At 46.5% G+C, this 15,494-nt stretch overlaps 1 protein-coding gene across 1 annotated transcript in view; it reads left to right on the top strand.

Annotated features, from left to right (window-relative positions):
- Positions 1–11,433: 11,433 nt before the first annotated feature.
- Positions 11,434–15,494, top strand: part of LOC140188673 (pleckstrin homology domain-containing family N member 1) — a 31,591-nt gene continuing 27,530 nt past the window's right edge. The window contains exons 1-2 of the mRNA XM_072245164.1: positions 11,434–11,519; positions 12,755–12,830. Coding sequence (XP_072101265.1) covers positions 11,434–11,519; positions 12,755–12,830 — 162 coding nt within the window. The remainder of the gene's footprint in view (positions 11,520–12,754; positions 12,831–15,494) is intronic.

The raw sequence follows: 15,494 nt of genomic DNA, 5'->3' as shown, positions 1-15,494 counted from the left end.
ACACTCACTGACACAAACACAGCTCTAACCCCACACACACTCACTGACACAAACACAACTGTAACGCAGTTACACACTCACTGACACAAACACAACTCTAACCCCACACACACTCACTGACAGAAACACAATTCTAACCCAACACACACTCACTGACACAAACACAACTCTAACCTCACACACACTCACTTACACAAACACAGCTCTAACCACACACACACTGACTGACACAAACACAAATCTAACCCCGTACACACTCAGTAACACAAACACAGCTCTAACCTCACACACACTCACTGACACACACACAACTCTAACCCTGTACACACTCACTGACACAAACACAACTCTAACCCCACACACACTCACTGACACAAACACAACTCTAACCCCACACACACCCACTGACACAAACACAACACTAACCCCACACACACTCACTGACACAACCACAACTCTAACCCCATACACACTCACTGACACATTACAACTCTAACCCCGTACACACTCACTGACACAAACACAGCTCTAACCCCACACACACTCACTGACACAAACACAACTCTAACCCCGTACACACTCACTGACACAACCACAACTCTAACCCCATACACACTCACTGACACAAACACAACTCTAACACCGTACACACTCACTGACACAAAAACAGCTCTAACCCCACACACACTCACTGACACTAACACAAATCTAACCCCATACACACTCACTGACACAAACACAACTCTAACCCCGCACTCACTCACGAACACAAACGCAACTCTAACCCCGTAGACACTCACTCACACAAACACAGCACTAACCCCACACACACTCACTGACACAAACACAACTCTAACCCCACACACACTCACTGACACAAACACAAATCTAACCCCGTACACACTCACTAACACATTACACCTCTAACCCCGTACACACTCACTGACACAAACACAACTCTAACACCACACACACTCACTGACACAAACACAACTCTAACCCCGTACACACACACTGACACAAACAAAACTTTAACCCCACACACACTCACTGACACAAGCACAACTCTAACCACACACACTCACTGACACAAACACAACTCGAACCCCACACACACACACTGACACAAACACAGCTCTAACCCCACACACACACTGACACAAGCACAACTCTAACCACACACACTCACTGACACAAACACAACTCGAACCCCACACACACTCACTTCCACAAACACAACTCGAACCCCGTACACACTCACTGACACAAACACAGCTCTAACCCCACACACACTCACTGACACAAACACAACTGTAACCCAGTTACACACTCACTGACACAAACACAACTCTAACCCCACACACACTCACTGACAGAAACACAGCTCTAACCACACACACACTCACTGACACAAACACAAATCTAACCCCGTACACACTCAGTAACACAAACACAGCTCTAACCTCACACACACTCACTGACAGACACACAACTCTAACCCCGTACACACTCACTGACACAAACACAACTCTAACCCCACACACACTCACTGACACAAACACAACTCTAACCCCACACACACCCACTGACACAAACACAACACTAACCCCACACACACTCACTGACACAACCACAACTCTAACCCCATACACACTCACTGACACAAATACAACTCTAACCCCGTACACACTCACTGACACAAACACAGCTCTAACCCCACACACACTCACTGACACAAACACAACTCGAACCCCACACACACTCACTGACACACACACAACTCTAACCCCGTACACACTCACTGACACAAACACAACTCTAACCCCACACACACTCACTGACACAAACACAACTCTAACCCTGTACACACTCGATGACAGAAACACAGCTCTAACCTCACACACACTCACTGACACAAACACAGTTCTAACCCCACACACACTCACTGACACACACACAACTCTAACCCCGTACACACTCACTGACACAAACACAACTGCTACCCCACACACACTCACTGACACAAACAAAACTCTAACCCCACACACACTCACTGACACAAACACAACTGTAACGCCGTTACACAGTCACTGACACAAACACAACTCTAACCCCACACACACTCACTGACACAAACTCATCTCTAACCCCACACACACTCACTGACACAAACACAACTCTAACCCCGTACAGACTCACTAACACAAACACAACTCTAACCTCACACACACTCACTGACACAAACACAATTCTAACCCCGTACACACTCACTGACACAAACACACCTCTAACACCACACACACTCACTGACACTAACACAACTCTAACCCCGTACACACTCACTGACACAAACACAATTCTTACCCCACAGACACTCACTGACATAAATACAACTCTAACCTCACACACACTCACTGACACAAACACAACCCCAACCCCACACACACTCACAGACACAAACACAACTAACCCCGTACACACTCACTGACACAAACACAAATCTAACGCCGTACACACTCAGTGACACAAACATAACCCTAACCCCGTACACACTCACTAACACAAACACAACTCTAACCACGTACACACTCACTGACACAAACACAACTCTAACCCCACACACACTCACTGACACAACCACAACTCTAACCCCATACACACTCACTGACACAAACACAATTCTAACCCCGTACACATTCACTGACACAAACACAACTCTAATGCCACACACATTCACTGACACAAACACAACTCTAATGCCGTACACACTCACTGACACAAACAGAACTCTAACCCCACACACACTCACTGACACAAACACAACTCTAACCCTGTACACACTCACTGACACAAACACAGCTCTAACCCCATACACACTCACTGACACAAACACAACTCTAACCCCACACACACTCACTGACACAAACACAGCTCTAACCCTACACACACACACACACACACTTACGCACACACAACTCTAACCCCACACACACTCACTGACACAAACACAATTCTAACCCCACACACACTCACTGACACAAACACAAGTCTAACCCCACACATACTCATTAACAGACACACAACTCTAACCCCACACACACTCACTGCCACAAACACAACTCTAACCCCACACACACTCACTGACACAAACACAACTCGAACCACATACACACTCAGCCTGACCACAGGCACCACATCAGAACAAGCTGAAGCTTCCACCCAAAGGGATCACGTCCCTTCTTGATTTCAGATTGCACCACCACCCATCCCCAGTGCCAGGAAGCCATTGGTTTCTGGTTATAGACCTACATACATACCCAGCCACAGAATAGAGGGAGTTCTCTGTAGAACTGAAATGAAAAGGAATTTGTTTACCCAAGGGTGGTGAATCTGTGGAATTCATTGCCACAGACAGCTGTGGAGGCCAAGTCATTGGGTGTATTTAAAGTGGAGATTTATAGGTTTCTGATTAGTAAAGGGTTTAAAGGTTACGGGGGGAAGGTGGAAGCATAGGGTTAAATAAAAGTTAGCTCTGGGCCAAATGTTTGCTTAATTCTTCTGCTACATCTGCCTCTCCCATTCCTAATATCTCCCTCCTTAATCTCCCTCCCTACATCCCACTCCTTCAGTCTCCCTCAAGCAAGAGAGAGTGCAAAATGATTCTCAAGTACCTTCAAAAGTTCAAAGTAAATTTATTATTGTAGTACATATCTGTCACCATATACAACCCTGACATTCACTTTCTTGTGGGCATTCATAGTAAATACAAAGAAACACAATAGAATCAATGAAATATCACACACAGCAAGACAGACATGAAAAAGACAACAAACTGCAAATACAAAAGAAAGTAATAATAATAATAAATGAACAATAAATATCAAGAACATGAGATGAAGAGCCTTTGAAAGTGAGTCCAGTTCAATGACGGGGCAAGTGAAGTTGAGTGAAGATGTCCCCTCTGGTTCAAGAGCCTGATGGTTGCTGGGTAATAAGTGTTTCCGAATCTGGTTTGGGTCCTGAGGCTCCTGTACCACCTTCCTGATGGCAGCAGTGAGAAGAGAGCATGGCCTGGGTAGTGGGGGTCCCTGATGATGGCTCTGCGACAATATTTTGTGTAGATGTGATACATGGCTGGGACTGGAGGGCTTGATAAATGAGAAGAGGCTGGACTGGCTGGAACTTTTCCCTGGAGCGGAGGAGGCTGAGGTGTGGCTTGATGGAGGTTTATAAAATCACATGAAATATAGATAAGGATAGTCACCGTCTTTATTCCCAGGGTAAGGGTGTCTCAAACTACAGGGCCTAGGTTTAAGGTGGGTGAGGAGAAATTCAAAGACGATCTGATGGCACGTTTTTCACACAGAAGATGGTGCGTACGTGGAATGAGTTATCAAAGAAAGGGGTAGAGACAGGTACATCTATGACCCTTAAAAGGACAGGGACCCACATAGAGGGAAACGGGCCAAATGCAGGTAAAAGGGACTCGTTTAGATATTGAGCTGGAAACAAACCGCTGGAAGAACTCAGTGGATTAAACAGAATCTGTGGGTTTGTTCCTGTTTCAGGCTGAAACTTTGCATCACAACGGCTCGCAGAGCTCCCCAGGGAACTCTTCAACCACCCTGTAATATCCCAAAAGGGGCTTTAAGAAAAATTGTGAGTCTATAGCTCTCCCTCTCCCACCCCCTCCCCCCCCCCACACACACACACACACACACAAACAAGCGTTAAATCTATGTAGTATTCTCCGCTTCCTGGACTCTTGTGAAAGATCTGGATGGGACCAGGGACGACATCCTCTCCGTATCAGAGCAGTTCAGCTTATTTTCCCCAATGCTCAGTGTTAACCTTTCCCCCATTACCTCATCACCCAGCACCATGCCACCAGGTGATCCGGTACAGTGCAGACGCAGTCTGTGTCGACTATCAACCTGCCGAACTCTTCGATAAATTTCCAAGGTATGGATTCTATTTCTGGTGCTGTTGTTACTTGCGGTCTGTCTGTCCCGAGTGGCGACTTTCACATCCCATCATCAAACCCCACTCAGCAGTGGCATTGTGGAGTTACTCTGTTCTCACATACGGACATAGAGTCATAGAAACTCCAGCACAGAAACAGGCCCTTCAGCCCATCTAGTCATGCCAAAATATTATTCTCCTTAGTCCCATTGATCTCCACTTGTCCTTCATACCCCTCCCATCCATGTACCTTTCCAAATTTCTCTTAAATAGTGAAATCTACCACTTGCACTAGCAGCTCGTTCCACCATTCCACACTCTCATTACCCTCTGAGCAAAGGAATTCCCCTCATGTTCCTCTTAACAGCTCAACTTTCACCCTTAATCCATGACTTCTAGTTCCAGCCTCATCCAGTGTCAGTGGAAAAAAACCCTGCTTGCATTTACCCTGTCCATACCCCTCATAATTTTGTATACCCCTGTCAAATCTCCCCTCATTCTCCTACACTCTGGAGAATGAAGTCCTAACCTGTTCTACCTTTCCCTATAGCTTAGGTCTCAGTACTCTTTCGATTTTATTGATATCCTTCCTGTAGGTAGGTGACCAAAACTGCACACTATACTCAAAATTAGGCCTCACCAATGTTGTACAACTTCAACATAACATCGTAACTGCTGTACTCAGCACGTTGGTTTAAGAAAGCCAGTACGCCAAAGCTTTCTTTATGACCCTATTTACCTATGATGCGACCTACAAGGAATTATGGATCTTTCTTTCCAGCTCAGTCTGTTCTACCACACTTCTCAGTGCCCTACCACTCATCGCGCAAGTCCTATCCTGCTTGGTTCTTTCCTCCCAAAATGCAACACCTCACACTCATTTGCCATTTTTCACCCCACGTTCCATCTGAACTAGGCCACCAGACTTTGGGGCTGTTCCACCAGCAGATCTAACAGTCATTTAACTAATGAAGAAACAGAAATAAATGCACTGGTATTTTTTTTCTGAAATAGAGGAACTTTGACCTTACTTTTAGATTTCTCAATCGCCACTAAGTTTTGCAAGTTCAGTGCGTCCTGTTCTGTAACAGAAGGAAATGTCAACACATAGTCCTTTGATGACATTGTGTCCACACCATGCACTGAGAATGTCTTTGTGCAGTTGGGAGGTGCCCTATAATGCTGCCGATTCAGCAGTGCTTGATCCAATCTGCTCCGTGTTCCCTCACCTCCAGGGGATCGAAGATAACCGATGTCTTTAGCTTCAGCAGTTGACCATCGGGTCCCTCAAGTCCAGTCATCATCATCATTATGCGCCATGTTGTATTACATTAACATTAGGCGCCATGCCATATGATGTGGGCAATCATTGTCCCATGACCATGATTGTTCTGGCAAAATTTTTCTACAGGAGTGATTTGCCATTGCCTTCTTCTGGGCAGTGTCTTTACAAGACGGGTGACCCCAGCCATTATCAATACTCTTCAGAGATCATCTGCCTGGTGTCAGTGGTCGCATAACCAGGACTTGTGATATGCACCAGCTGCTCGTACGACCATCCACCACCTGCTCCCATGGCGTCATGTGACCCTGATTGAGGAGCTAATCAGGTGCTACACCTTGCCCAAGGGTGACCTGCAGACTAGTGCAGGGAAGGAGTGTCTTACACCTCCTTTGGTAGAGTGTATCTCCATCCCGTCTCCCAAGTCAAGTGAGGTCAACTTTATTTCATCTACGCAAGTCCACTTGTGCACAGGTGCAATGAAAAACTTACCTGTAGCAGCATCACAGACACCGAGTATCAGAAACACAACATTCAGAAAAAAATGTAAATTAAACACAATGTTCACAGTAAAGAACAATTAGAACAAAAGAAAAGGCTGTTTTAGTGTAAAGTGGTCATAGCTTTGCTACTGATTAGGGTCATTTAGGTTGGTTCAAGATCCAAATAGTTGAAGGGAAGTAGTTGTTCTTGCAGGACTCCAGGCTCTATACCTCCTGCCCAATGGGAGCTGTGAGAAGATGGCATGGCCTGGATGGTGGGGGATTGTTGATCTTGGGCGGTGCCCCTTTGAGGAAGAAACTCTTATGGTAATGGCCGATGATGGGGAGGAAAAAGTAGTTGACTGAGTCAAGGAGGAGATCCTGCAGCAGTGCCCTGGTTGGAATTAATACTTGCAAGAAACAAACACAAGTGTCTGAGCCGGCGGAGAGATTCCCCGTTCACAACGAACACAAGCGTCTGAGCCGGTAGAGAGATACCCGTTCATGACAAACACGAGCGTCTGAGCCGGCAGAGAGATTCCCCGTTCACAACAAACACAAACGTCTGAGCCGGCAGACAGATTCCCCGTTCACAACAAACACAAGCGTCTGAGCCGGCGGAGAGGTTCCCCGTTCACAACAAACACGAGCGTCTGAGCCGGCGGAGAGGTTCCCCGTTCACAACAAACACGAGCATCTGAGCCGGCGGAGAGATTCCCCGTTCACAACAAACACGAGCGTCTGAGCCGGCAGACAGATTCCCCTTTCACAACAAACACAAGTGTCTGAGCCGGCGGAGAGATTCCCCGTTCACAACAAACACGAGTGTCTGAGCAGGTGGAGAGGTTCCCCGTTCACAACAAACACAAGTGTCTGAGCCGGCGGAAAGATTCCCCATTCACAACAAACAAGAGCGTCTGAGCAGGCGGAGAGGTTCCCCGTTCACAACAAACACAAGTGTCTGAGCCGGCAGAGAGATTCCCCGTTCACAACAAACATGAGCGTCTGAGCCGGCGGACAGATTCCCCGTTCACAACAAACACGAGCGTCTGAGCCGTCAGACAGATTCCCCGTTCACAACAAACACGAGCGTCTGAGCCGGCAGACAGATTCCCCTTTCACAACAAACACAAGTGTCTGAGCAGGTGGAGAGATTCCCCATTCACAACAAACACGAGCGTCTGAGCAGGTGGAGAGGTTCCCCGTTCACAACAAACACGAGCGTCTGAGCCGGCGGAGAGGTTCCCCGTTCACAACAAACACGAGCGTCTGAGCCGGCGGAGAGGTTCCCCGTTCACAACAAACACAAGTGTCTGAGCCGGCGGAAAGATTCCCCATTCACAACAAACAAGAGCGTCTGAGCAGGCGGAGAGGTTCCCCGTTCACAACAAACACGAGTGTCTGAGCAGGTGGAGAGGTTCCCCGTTCACAACAAACACAAGTGTCTGAGCCGGCGGAAAGATTCCCCATTCACAACAAACAAGAGCGTCTGAGCAGGCGGAGAGGTTCCCCGTTCACAACAAACACAAGTGTCTGAGCCGGCAGAGAGATTCCCCGTTCACAACAAACATGAGCGTCTGAGCCGGCGGACAGATTCCCCGTTCACAACAAACACGAGCGTCTGAGCCGTCAGACAGATTCCCCGTTCACAACAAACACGAGCGTCTGAGCCGGCAGACAGATTCCCCTTTCACAACAAACACAAGTGTCTGAGCAGGTGGAGAGATTCCCCATTCACAACAAACACGAGCGTCTGAGCCGGCGGAAAGGTTCCCCGTTCACGACAAACACGAGCGTCTGAGCCGGCGGAGAGGTTCCCTTTTCACAACAAACACGAGCGTCTGAGCCGGCGGAGAGGTTCCCTTTTCACAACAAACACGAGCGTCTGAGCCGGCGGAGAGGTTCCCCGTTCACAACAAACACGAGCGTCTGAGCCGGCGGAGAGGTTCCCCGTTCACAACAAACACGAGCGTCTGAGCCGGCGGAGAGGTTCCCCGTTCACAACAAACACAAGTGTCTGAGCCGGCGGAAAGATTCCCCATTCACAACAAACAAGAGCGTCTGAGCAGGCGGAGAGGTTCCCCGTTCACAACAAACACAAGTGTCTGAGCCGGCAGAGAGATTCCCCGTTCACAACAAACATGAGCGTCTGAGCCGGCGGACAGATTCCCCGTTCACAACAAACACGAGCGTCTGAGCCGTCAGACAGATTCCCCGTTCACAACAAACACGAGCGTCTGAGCCGGCAGACAGATTCCCCTTTCACAACAAACACAAGTGTCTGAGCAGGTGGAGAGATTCCCCATTCACAACAAACACGAGCGTCTGAGCAGGTGGAGAGGTTCCCCGTTCACAACAAACACAAGTGTCTGAGCCGGCGGAGAGATTCCCCGTTCACAACAAACTGAGCGTCTGAGCCAGCGGAGAGATTCCCCGTTCACAACAAACACGAGTGTCTGAGCCGGCGGAGAGGTTCCCCGTTCACGACAAACACGAGCGTCTGAGCCGGCGGAGAGGTTCCCCATTCACGACAAACACGAGCGTCTGAGCCGGCGGAGAGGTTCCCCGTTCACGACAAACACGAGCGTCTGAGCCGGCGGAGAGGTTCCCTTTTCACAACAAACACGAGCGTCTGAGCCGGCGGAGAGGTTCCCTTTTCACAACAAACACGAGCGTCTGAGCCGGCGGAGAGATTCCCCTTTCACAACAAACACGAGCGTCTGAGCCGGCGGAGAGATTCCCCGTTCACAACAAACACGAGCGTCTGAGCCGGCGGAGAGGTTCCCCGTTCACAACAAACACGAACGTCTGAGCCGGCGGAGAGGTTCCCCGTTCACAACAAACACGAGCGTCTGAGCGGGCAGAGAGGTTCCCCGTTCACAACTGAGTTTTATCTGGTTCGCCTTACATTACAAAAATCCCAGACTAGTGTTTCTTGTGATATCATTCTGGAGGAACATTGTATCACTTTTAATGCATGCATTTCTAAATGACAATAAACGAGTACTGAGTGTCCTCATAATCTAATCTAATCTAATTTAGTCATGTTCCACAGGGGTTGGTGTTGGGATTGCTTCTTTTCACGTTAAATATAATGATAAGGATGATGGAATTGATGGCTTTGTGGCCAAATTTGCAGATGATGTTAAGATAGGTGAATGGCAGGTAGTTTTGAGAAAACAGAAAGACTACTGAAGGATCGAGTTAGATTATGAGCATAGGCAAAGAAATGGCCGATGGAATAGAGTGTCAGGAAGTGTATGGTCATGCACTTTGGTAGAAGAAATAAAAGGGTAGACTATTTTCTAAGTGGAGAGAAAATACAAAAATCTGAGGTGCAACATGATTTGGGAGTCCTCGTGCAGGATTCCCTAAAAATTAATTTGCAAATTGAGTCAGTGGTGAAGAAAGTATAGGCAATGTTAGCATTCATTTCAAGAGGATTTGAATATAAAGGCAAAATGTAACTTTAAGGCTTTATAAAGCACTGATGGGACCTCACTTGGAGTACTGTGAGCAGTTTTGTGTCCCTTATCAATGAAAGGATGTGCTGAAATTGGAGAAGGTTCAAAGTACATACACAAAAACGTTTCCGGGATTGTAAGGCTTATCATATGAGGAGTGTTTGATGGCTCAGGGCCTCTACTAACTGGAATTCAGAAGAATGAGGGGGGATCTTATTGAAACCTATGGAATATTGAAAGGTCGAAATAGGGTGAATGTGGAGAGGATGTTTCCTATGATGGGGAAGTCTAGGACCAGAGGGCGCAGCCTCAGAATAGAAAGACGTCCATTTGGAACAGAGGTGAGGAGGAATTTCTTTGGCCAGAGAGTGGTGAATCTGTGGAATTCATTGCCACAGGTGGCTGTAGAGGCCAAGTCATTGGGTATATTTAAGACAGAGGTTGGTAGATTCTTGGTTAGTCAGGGCATGAACAGTTACAGGGAGAAGATTGGAGCTGAGAGGGAAATGGATCAGCCATGATGAAAAGGCAGAGCAGACTCGATGGGCCAAATGGCCTAATTTGTCTTATCTTATATTATCTTATCTTATTAAGATCTGATTGTAATATCATTCCACATCACTTCTGAGCTCCATAATGAAAATTCTCCAGACCCAACCTGCCAATAGTTGTCCGGAGCATAAGCTATCAATTGCCACGGTGGTTTGTGGCATTTTGTGGTAGGTAGTGTTTTGTATTTACCAGGTGTGCGATAGGGCTGACTAACTGACTAAACATAAACTGAGAGCCTTCTGATTCCTGAGACCATGAACAATACCGAGAGGACCATTTTACTTGGTGTGTGAATGTATCATTACTTTTACAAAGAGAAGATTACCAGCAGGCAGAGTGCAGCAACCAGCCTACGTCAAGAAAACAACAGGAAGCTGAAGCAGAAGGAGATTCTGACACAGGAAGGAGAGAAGTTTTGAAGCAGTCATACATGAACCACGTTTCACAGGGACTATCAGTGAATTTGTCCACTTTGCATTCTCCAGGTCTCCGCACAAACCAGAGACAGGAAAACAGAACACGCATTTTGGGCAAATATATCTTAGTAGCTTGTTCCTTTGCAGAGTGTATTTTATGGTTACAGAGTGACGTGTTCTCTGAAGCAAGATGGTTCAGTGGGAAGTTTATGATGTGCCGATGTGAAGCCAGTGAGTGGGCTTGGACACCGCGTGTGCAGGCGTGTGGTTTAGAAATGGGATGCGTCAGCGTTACCCCTCGGTGCTGCAGAAACTCCGCAGGACAGGAACAGGAGGATCTGGTACAAATACCAAGCTTCAGGTACGACCCACTTTCTGTTCCCCAATAATCTGAACACAGCAATTATTGGGACACCAGCACAGCCTGAGGAATCAAAGTTTGAAGGTTTTGGGTCAAAGGATTTGTGCTATGTAGCTTGGGCTGGACGAGGGGTGATTTGTGAGAGTTCACATGCAGCTGGGTCCCTGTGGGAGGCAAGTGTCCACAGACTCTCACAGCACAGCTCCACTCAATCCTGACACACAAATGGTGGCTGTAGGGGTGGGTGCCAAGTCTGAGTACAACCTGACCTCTAACCTAGGTGCTGACCCCTGCACTGAGCTGCCTGGAACAGGCTGGGAGATCCCCTCCACAAGTAAACACTTGACTGGCCCAGTGCAGCCCCTGTCCCAGCACCTACCCACTGGGTGCTCCCTCTCCCAGTGCTCACCCACTGAATGCTGCACACTTCCATAACTCACCATAACCTGCTGAGTGTAACATCCTGACAGTGCCTAGTTTACATTCTTGGCTCCAGACCTCAACTCACCTTTGGCCCAGAGCGGGACCAGGGTCTAGAAGTGAGCAGGGAGCAGCTCAACAAGTCTCACAAAGTTCACGTCACCCATGACAAATCTCAACATCACCCACGACAAAGTTCAACGTCACCAACGGCAAAACAACCAACACTTTCAGCACATTAAATAATCAGTTTCTCCATCGCCACCACACAGTGAGCACAATGCACCAGGGTTATTTATCCACTGGGACAGCTCTTCCCCAACCCACCCCCTCTCCCACCAATGAGGGGAAGGCCACCACATAGTGTGCACCATCCGCACTATGTACCATGGTTATGAGTTGTTCATTCTGTTAGCTCCTCCCCAACCCACCATCTCTCCCACCGAGGTGCTGGCCTCTTGCTGTCAGAGATGCCTCCATCCCGCCTCTCCCTAAGGTGGAGACCACGTTGTTCTCTGTATGCAGGGCTTCAGCCCATCAGAGATGCCTCTGTCTCACCCTTTCCTAACAAGAAGACAGCGTTGTTCTCTGTATGCGGGGCCTCACCTTGTCAAGAGATGTCCCCCGTCCTGTCCTACCTTGCTATCGGCTCCAGAACTTCAAGCCAACTTTCTCTCTTCCTCACATCTGAAAAAGGATCCAGACTGAAACATTAACTCTCTCCACAGACTTGCCTCAGCTGCTGAGTGTTTCCAGAATGTTCTGTTTTTATTACCAGATTGTGAAGATTTTACTTACACCTTTCCTTCCCACAGACACTCCCCCCTTGCAGTGAGTGACCGAGATGTTACCTCACCCCCAGAGCTGGGTAGACTGATAGAGCTGGCGCAGGTAGGTCCCTCTCTAGACAGGTCCCACTGACGCTGGAGCCTTGTCAGGCTGAGCCCCGGGTAATATTGGAGATATATTGTTTCATTAAGCATTCTTTGTTGTTTTATGGGTTATATGTAAAATTAGAGAATGGCGTATGTCAGTATACCACCACATTGTATGTGCATGCTCCACTTAAAGTAAAAACAAGTTAGACACATTTATCCCCGGTCCCATGTTTCTCTTCCAATTAATTTTATGTTTTGGAGTTACAAAACATAACAGCGGTGATGAGGAAGTTTTAAAATGAACCTGAGACGACCACCTACCCGTTGAAGTGCAGCACGTGCTTTTTCTGGAAGGGACAGGGACGGGCAAGTTTAAAAACCAAAATATTAATGCACTTTAGTTTGTTATTTATGTGCAATTCATCTGTAGATTTTATTCTTACCTTCATAAGTTATCCTGAGTATATGTGTTATGTGTATTATTGTGCTTTACACCCTGGTTCATAGAAACGTCTCACTTCTATACACATTACATGGTTATATACATTATATACACATATGTATTTAGTTAAATGACAATAAACTTGACTTCAGAAAATAGATTAAGTTTACAGGTTCATAAGCATGAGTACCATGTGATAATATTAATAAATAAGTAAAAGGAAAAGCAGAAATGCTGGCTACATCAGAAAGATAGATGCATTGAATTGCATAAAAGATAACTGGATGATGTATATTGAACAAATTGATTTTAAAGCAAATGGAATAGCTGATAGGAAGTGAGTGCCAGTCTTGTTGAGTGCAATAGGTGGAAGAACATACAGTTTGACTACTCCAACCAAACCAGCCGAAATGAGCTTTGTTGATATTGTGAAACTATTGCAGGAACATTGAAAACCAAAACCATTGCTGATTGCAAAATGCTTTAGGTTTCATAAGCAGATTTAAAAGAAAGAGAAGTCCATTTCAGCTTATGTGGCTGAACTGTCTGATTACTCTCAGTTCAGTGATGGGCTTAATGATGCATGGAGAGGTCTTTTAATCTGAGGAATGTTACAAGAAAACATTCAAAAATGTTCCTAACTGAGGCACAGTTTACATTTAAATGAACAATTGAAATCGCAATATCAATGAAAACAGCAGCCAGAGAAGCAATTGAATTGCAGTCAGGAATGAAGTGAGCATAACAGAACTGTCCTTACTGAACAACTTGTGTTACTGTTGTGGCAGGGGCTCACGTGTACCAAAAAAATGCAGGTTCAAAGGTGAAACTTGCAGAAAATGCAACAAAGTAGGACACATATAAAGAGCATGTTGGGCCAACAAAAGTAAATGGACTACACAGCGAAGAGAAAAAAATAAAAAGTCAAGTTGCAGTTTCAAAAAGAGCAGCAATCTGAAAGCTGTTGATGAAAAATCTGTTACTGGTAAGGAAGATAAGGAGCAACTCCAAAATCTCAAGACAGCATTAAAAAGATTAGAGCATTATGGGCTGAAAGCACAACACAAGTGTGAATTCTTTACACCAAGCATCACTTAGTGTGGTCACACCACTGATGCATAAGTGTGCTGAGAAAATGGAAGCACTGGTGGATGCCCTATGGCCAAAGGATGTGTCACAGTTGTGGTCCTGTTTAGGATCTGTCAATTACTATAAGACATTGTTTGTAAGGTTGTTCGCCGAGCCCTGAAGGTTAAGTCGCAAACTTTTTGTCACCAGTCGAGGTGACATCATCAGAGCACAACTACAACAAACCTGGCCACTGTGCTCCACTCTTCGATCTCGTTACTGCAGGTCAGGAAGACATGGCAATGGACAAAGCAGAATGAGGTGGCTTTCCAAAAGACAAAGGACATGGCAATGTCAGACACTTACTCACACAATACGATCCACATTGTCCAGTGAAGCTTGCCAATGGTGACTCACCTTATGGTATAGGTGCCGTCATGTCATATGTTATGAGTGATGGAAGGGAATGCCCGTTGCCTTATCACGTTCCTTTACCGCTACAGATTGACAGAGAGGCTTTGAGTTTATATGGGAGAGAGTTTACCCTCATTGATGATCATCAACCTCTAGTGTCCATTTTCATTCCACAGAAGGGTGCTCCATGAGCAGCAGCAACACGATTGGGCTGTGCTTCTTGGAGGACGCAATTACAAGATTGAATTCAAGAGGATGACCGAGCATGGAAATGCTGATGGATTATTCCATTTGTCCTTGGAAAAGGAAATACCTGAAAAATTTACAAAAGAGGACACTCGTCTTGACTTATTCTCCGTAATGCAAATTGAAAGTCTCCCTATTACAGCAGAGATGATCCAAGGAGAAACCAGAAAAGACAGCACACTGACTCAAGTCTGTATGACAACGTAGAATGACTGGAATCTGTAGCAGAAACTTCAGTTTCCCCACTTTTACCATCACCGGGATGAACTTGCTCTTGATGGGGTTGCCTTATGTGGAGATTGAGAGTTGTACCATCCAAGCTGAGAGCTAAAGTGTTGGAGGAGCTATGTGCTGATCATCTAGGTCTGGTCAAAATGAAAACATTGGCTTGAAACTTTGTCTGGTAGCCTGGGATAAATCAGTAGATCGAGAAGCTTACCCTGCACTGTTCAGCATGCCAACGCATCCAGAAGATGCCAAACCAGCGCCTCTCCATCACTGGCATGG

The sequence above is a fragment of the Mobula birostris genome, chromosome 27 (assembly GCF_030028105.1).
Source record: "Mobula birostris isolate sMobBir1 chromosome 27, sMobBir1.hap1, whole genome shotgun sequence".
In the NCBI taxonomy this organism is placed as follows: domain Eukaryota; kingdom Metazoa; phylum Chordata; class Chondrichthyes; order Myliobatiformes; family Myliobatidae; genus Mobula; species Mobula birostris.
The sequence above is the reverse complement of the archived record's forward strand: the minus strand, read 5'-3'. Positions and strand labels throughout refer to the sequence as shown.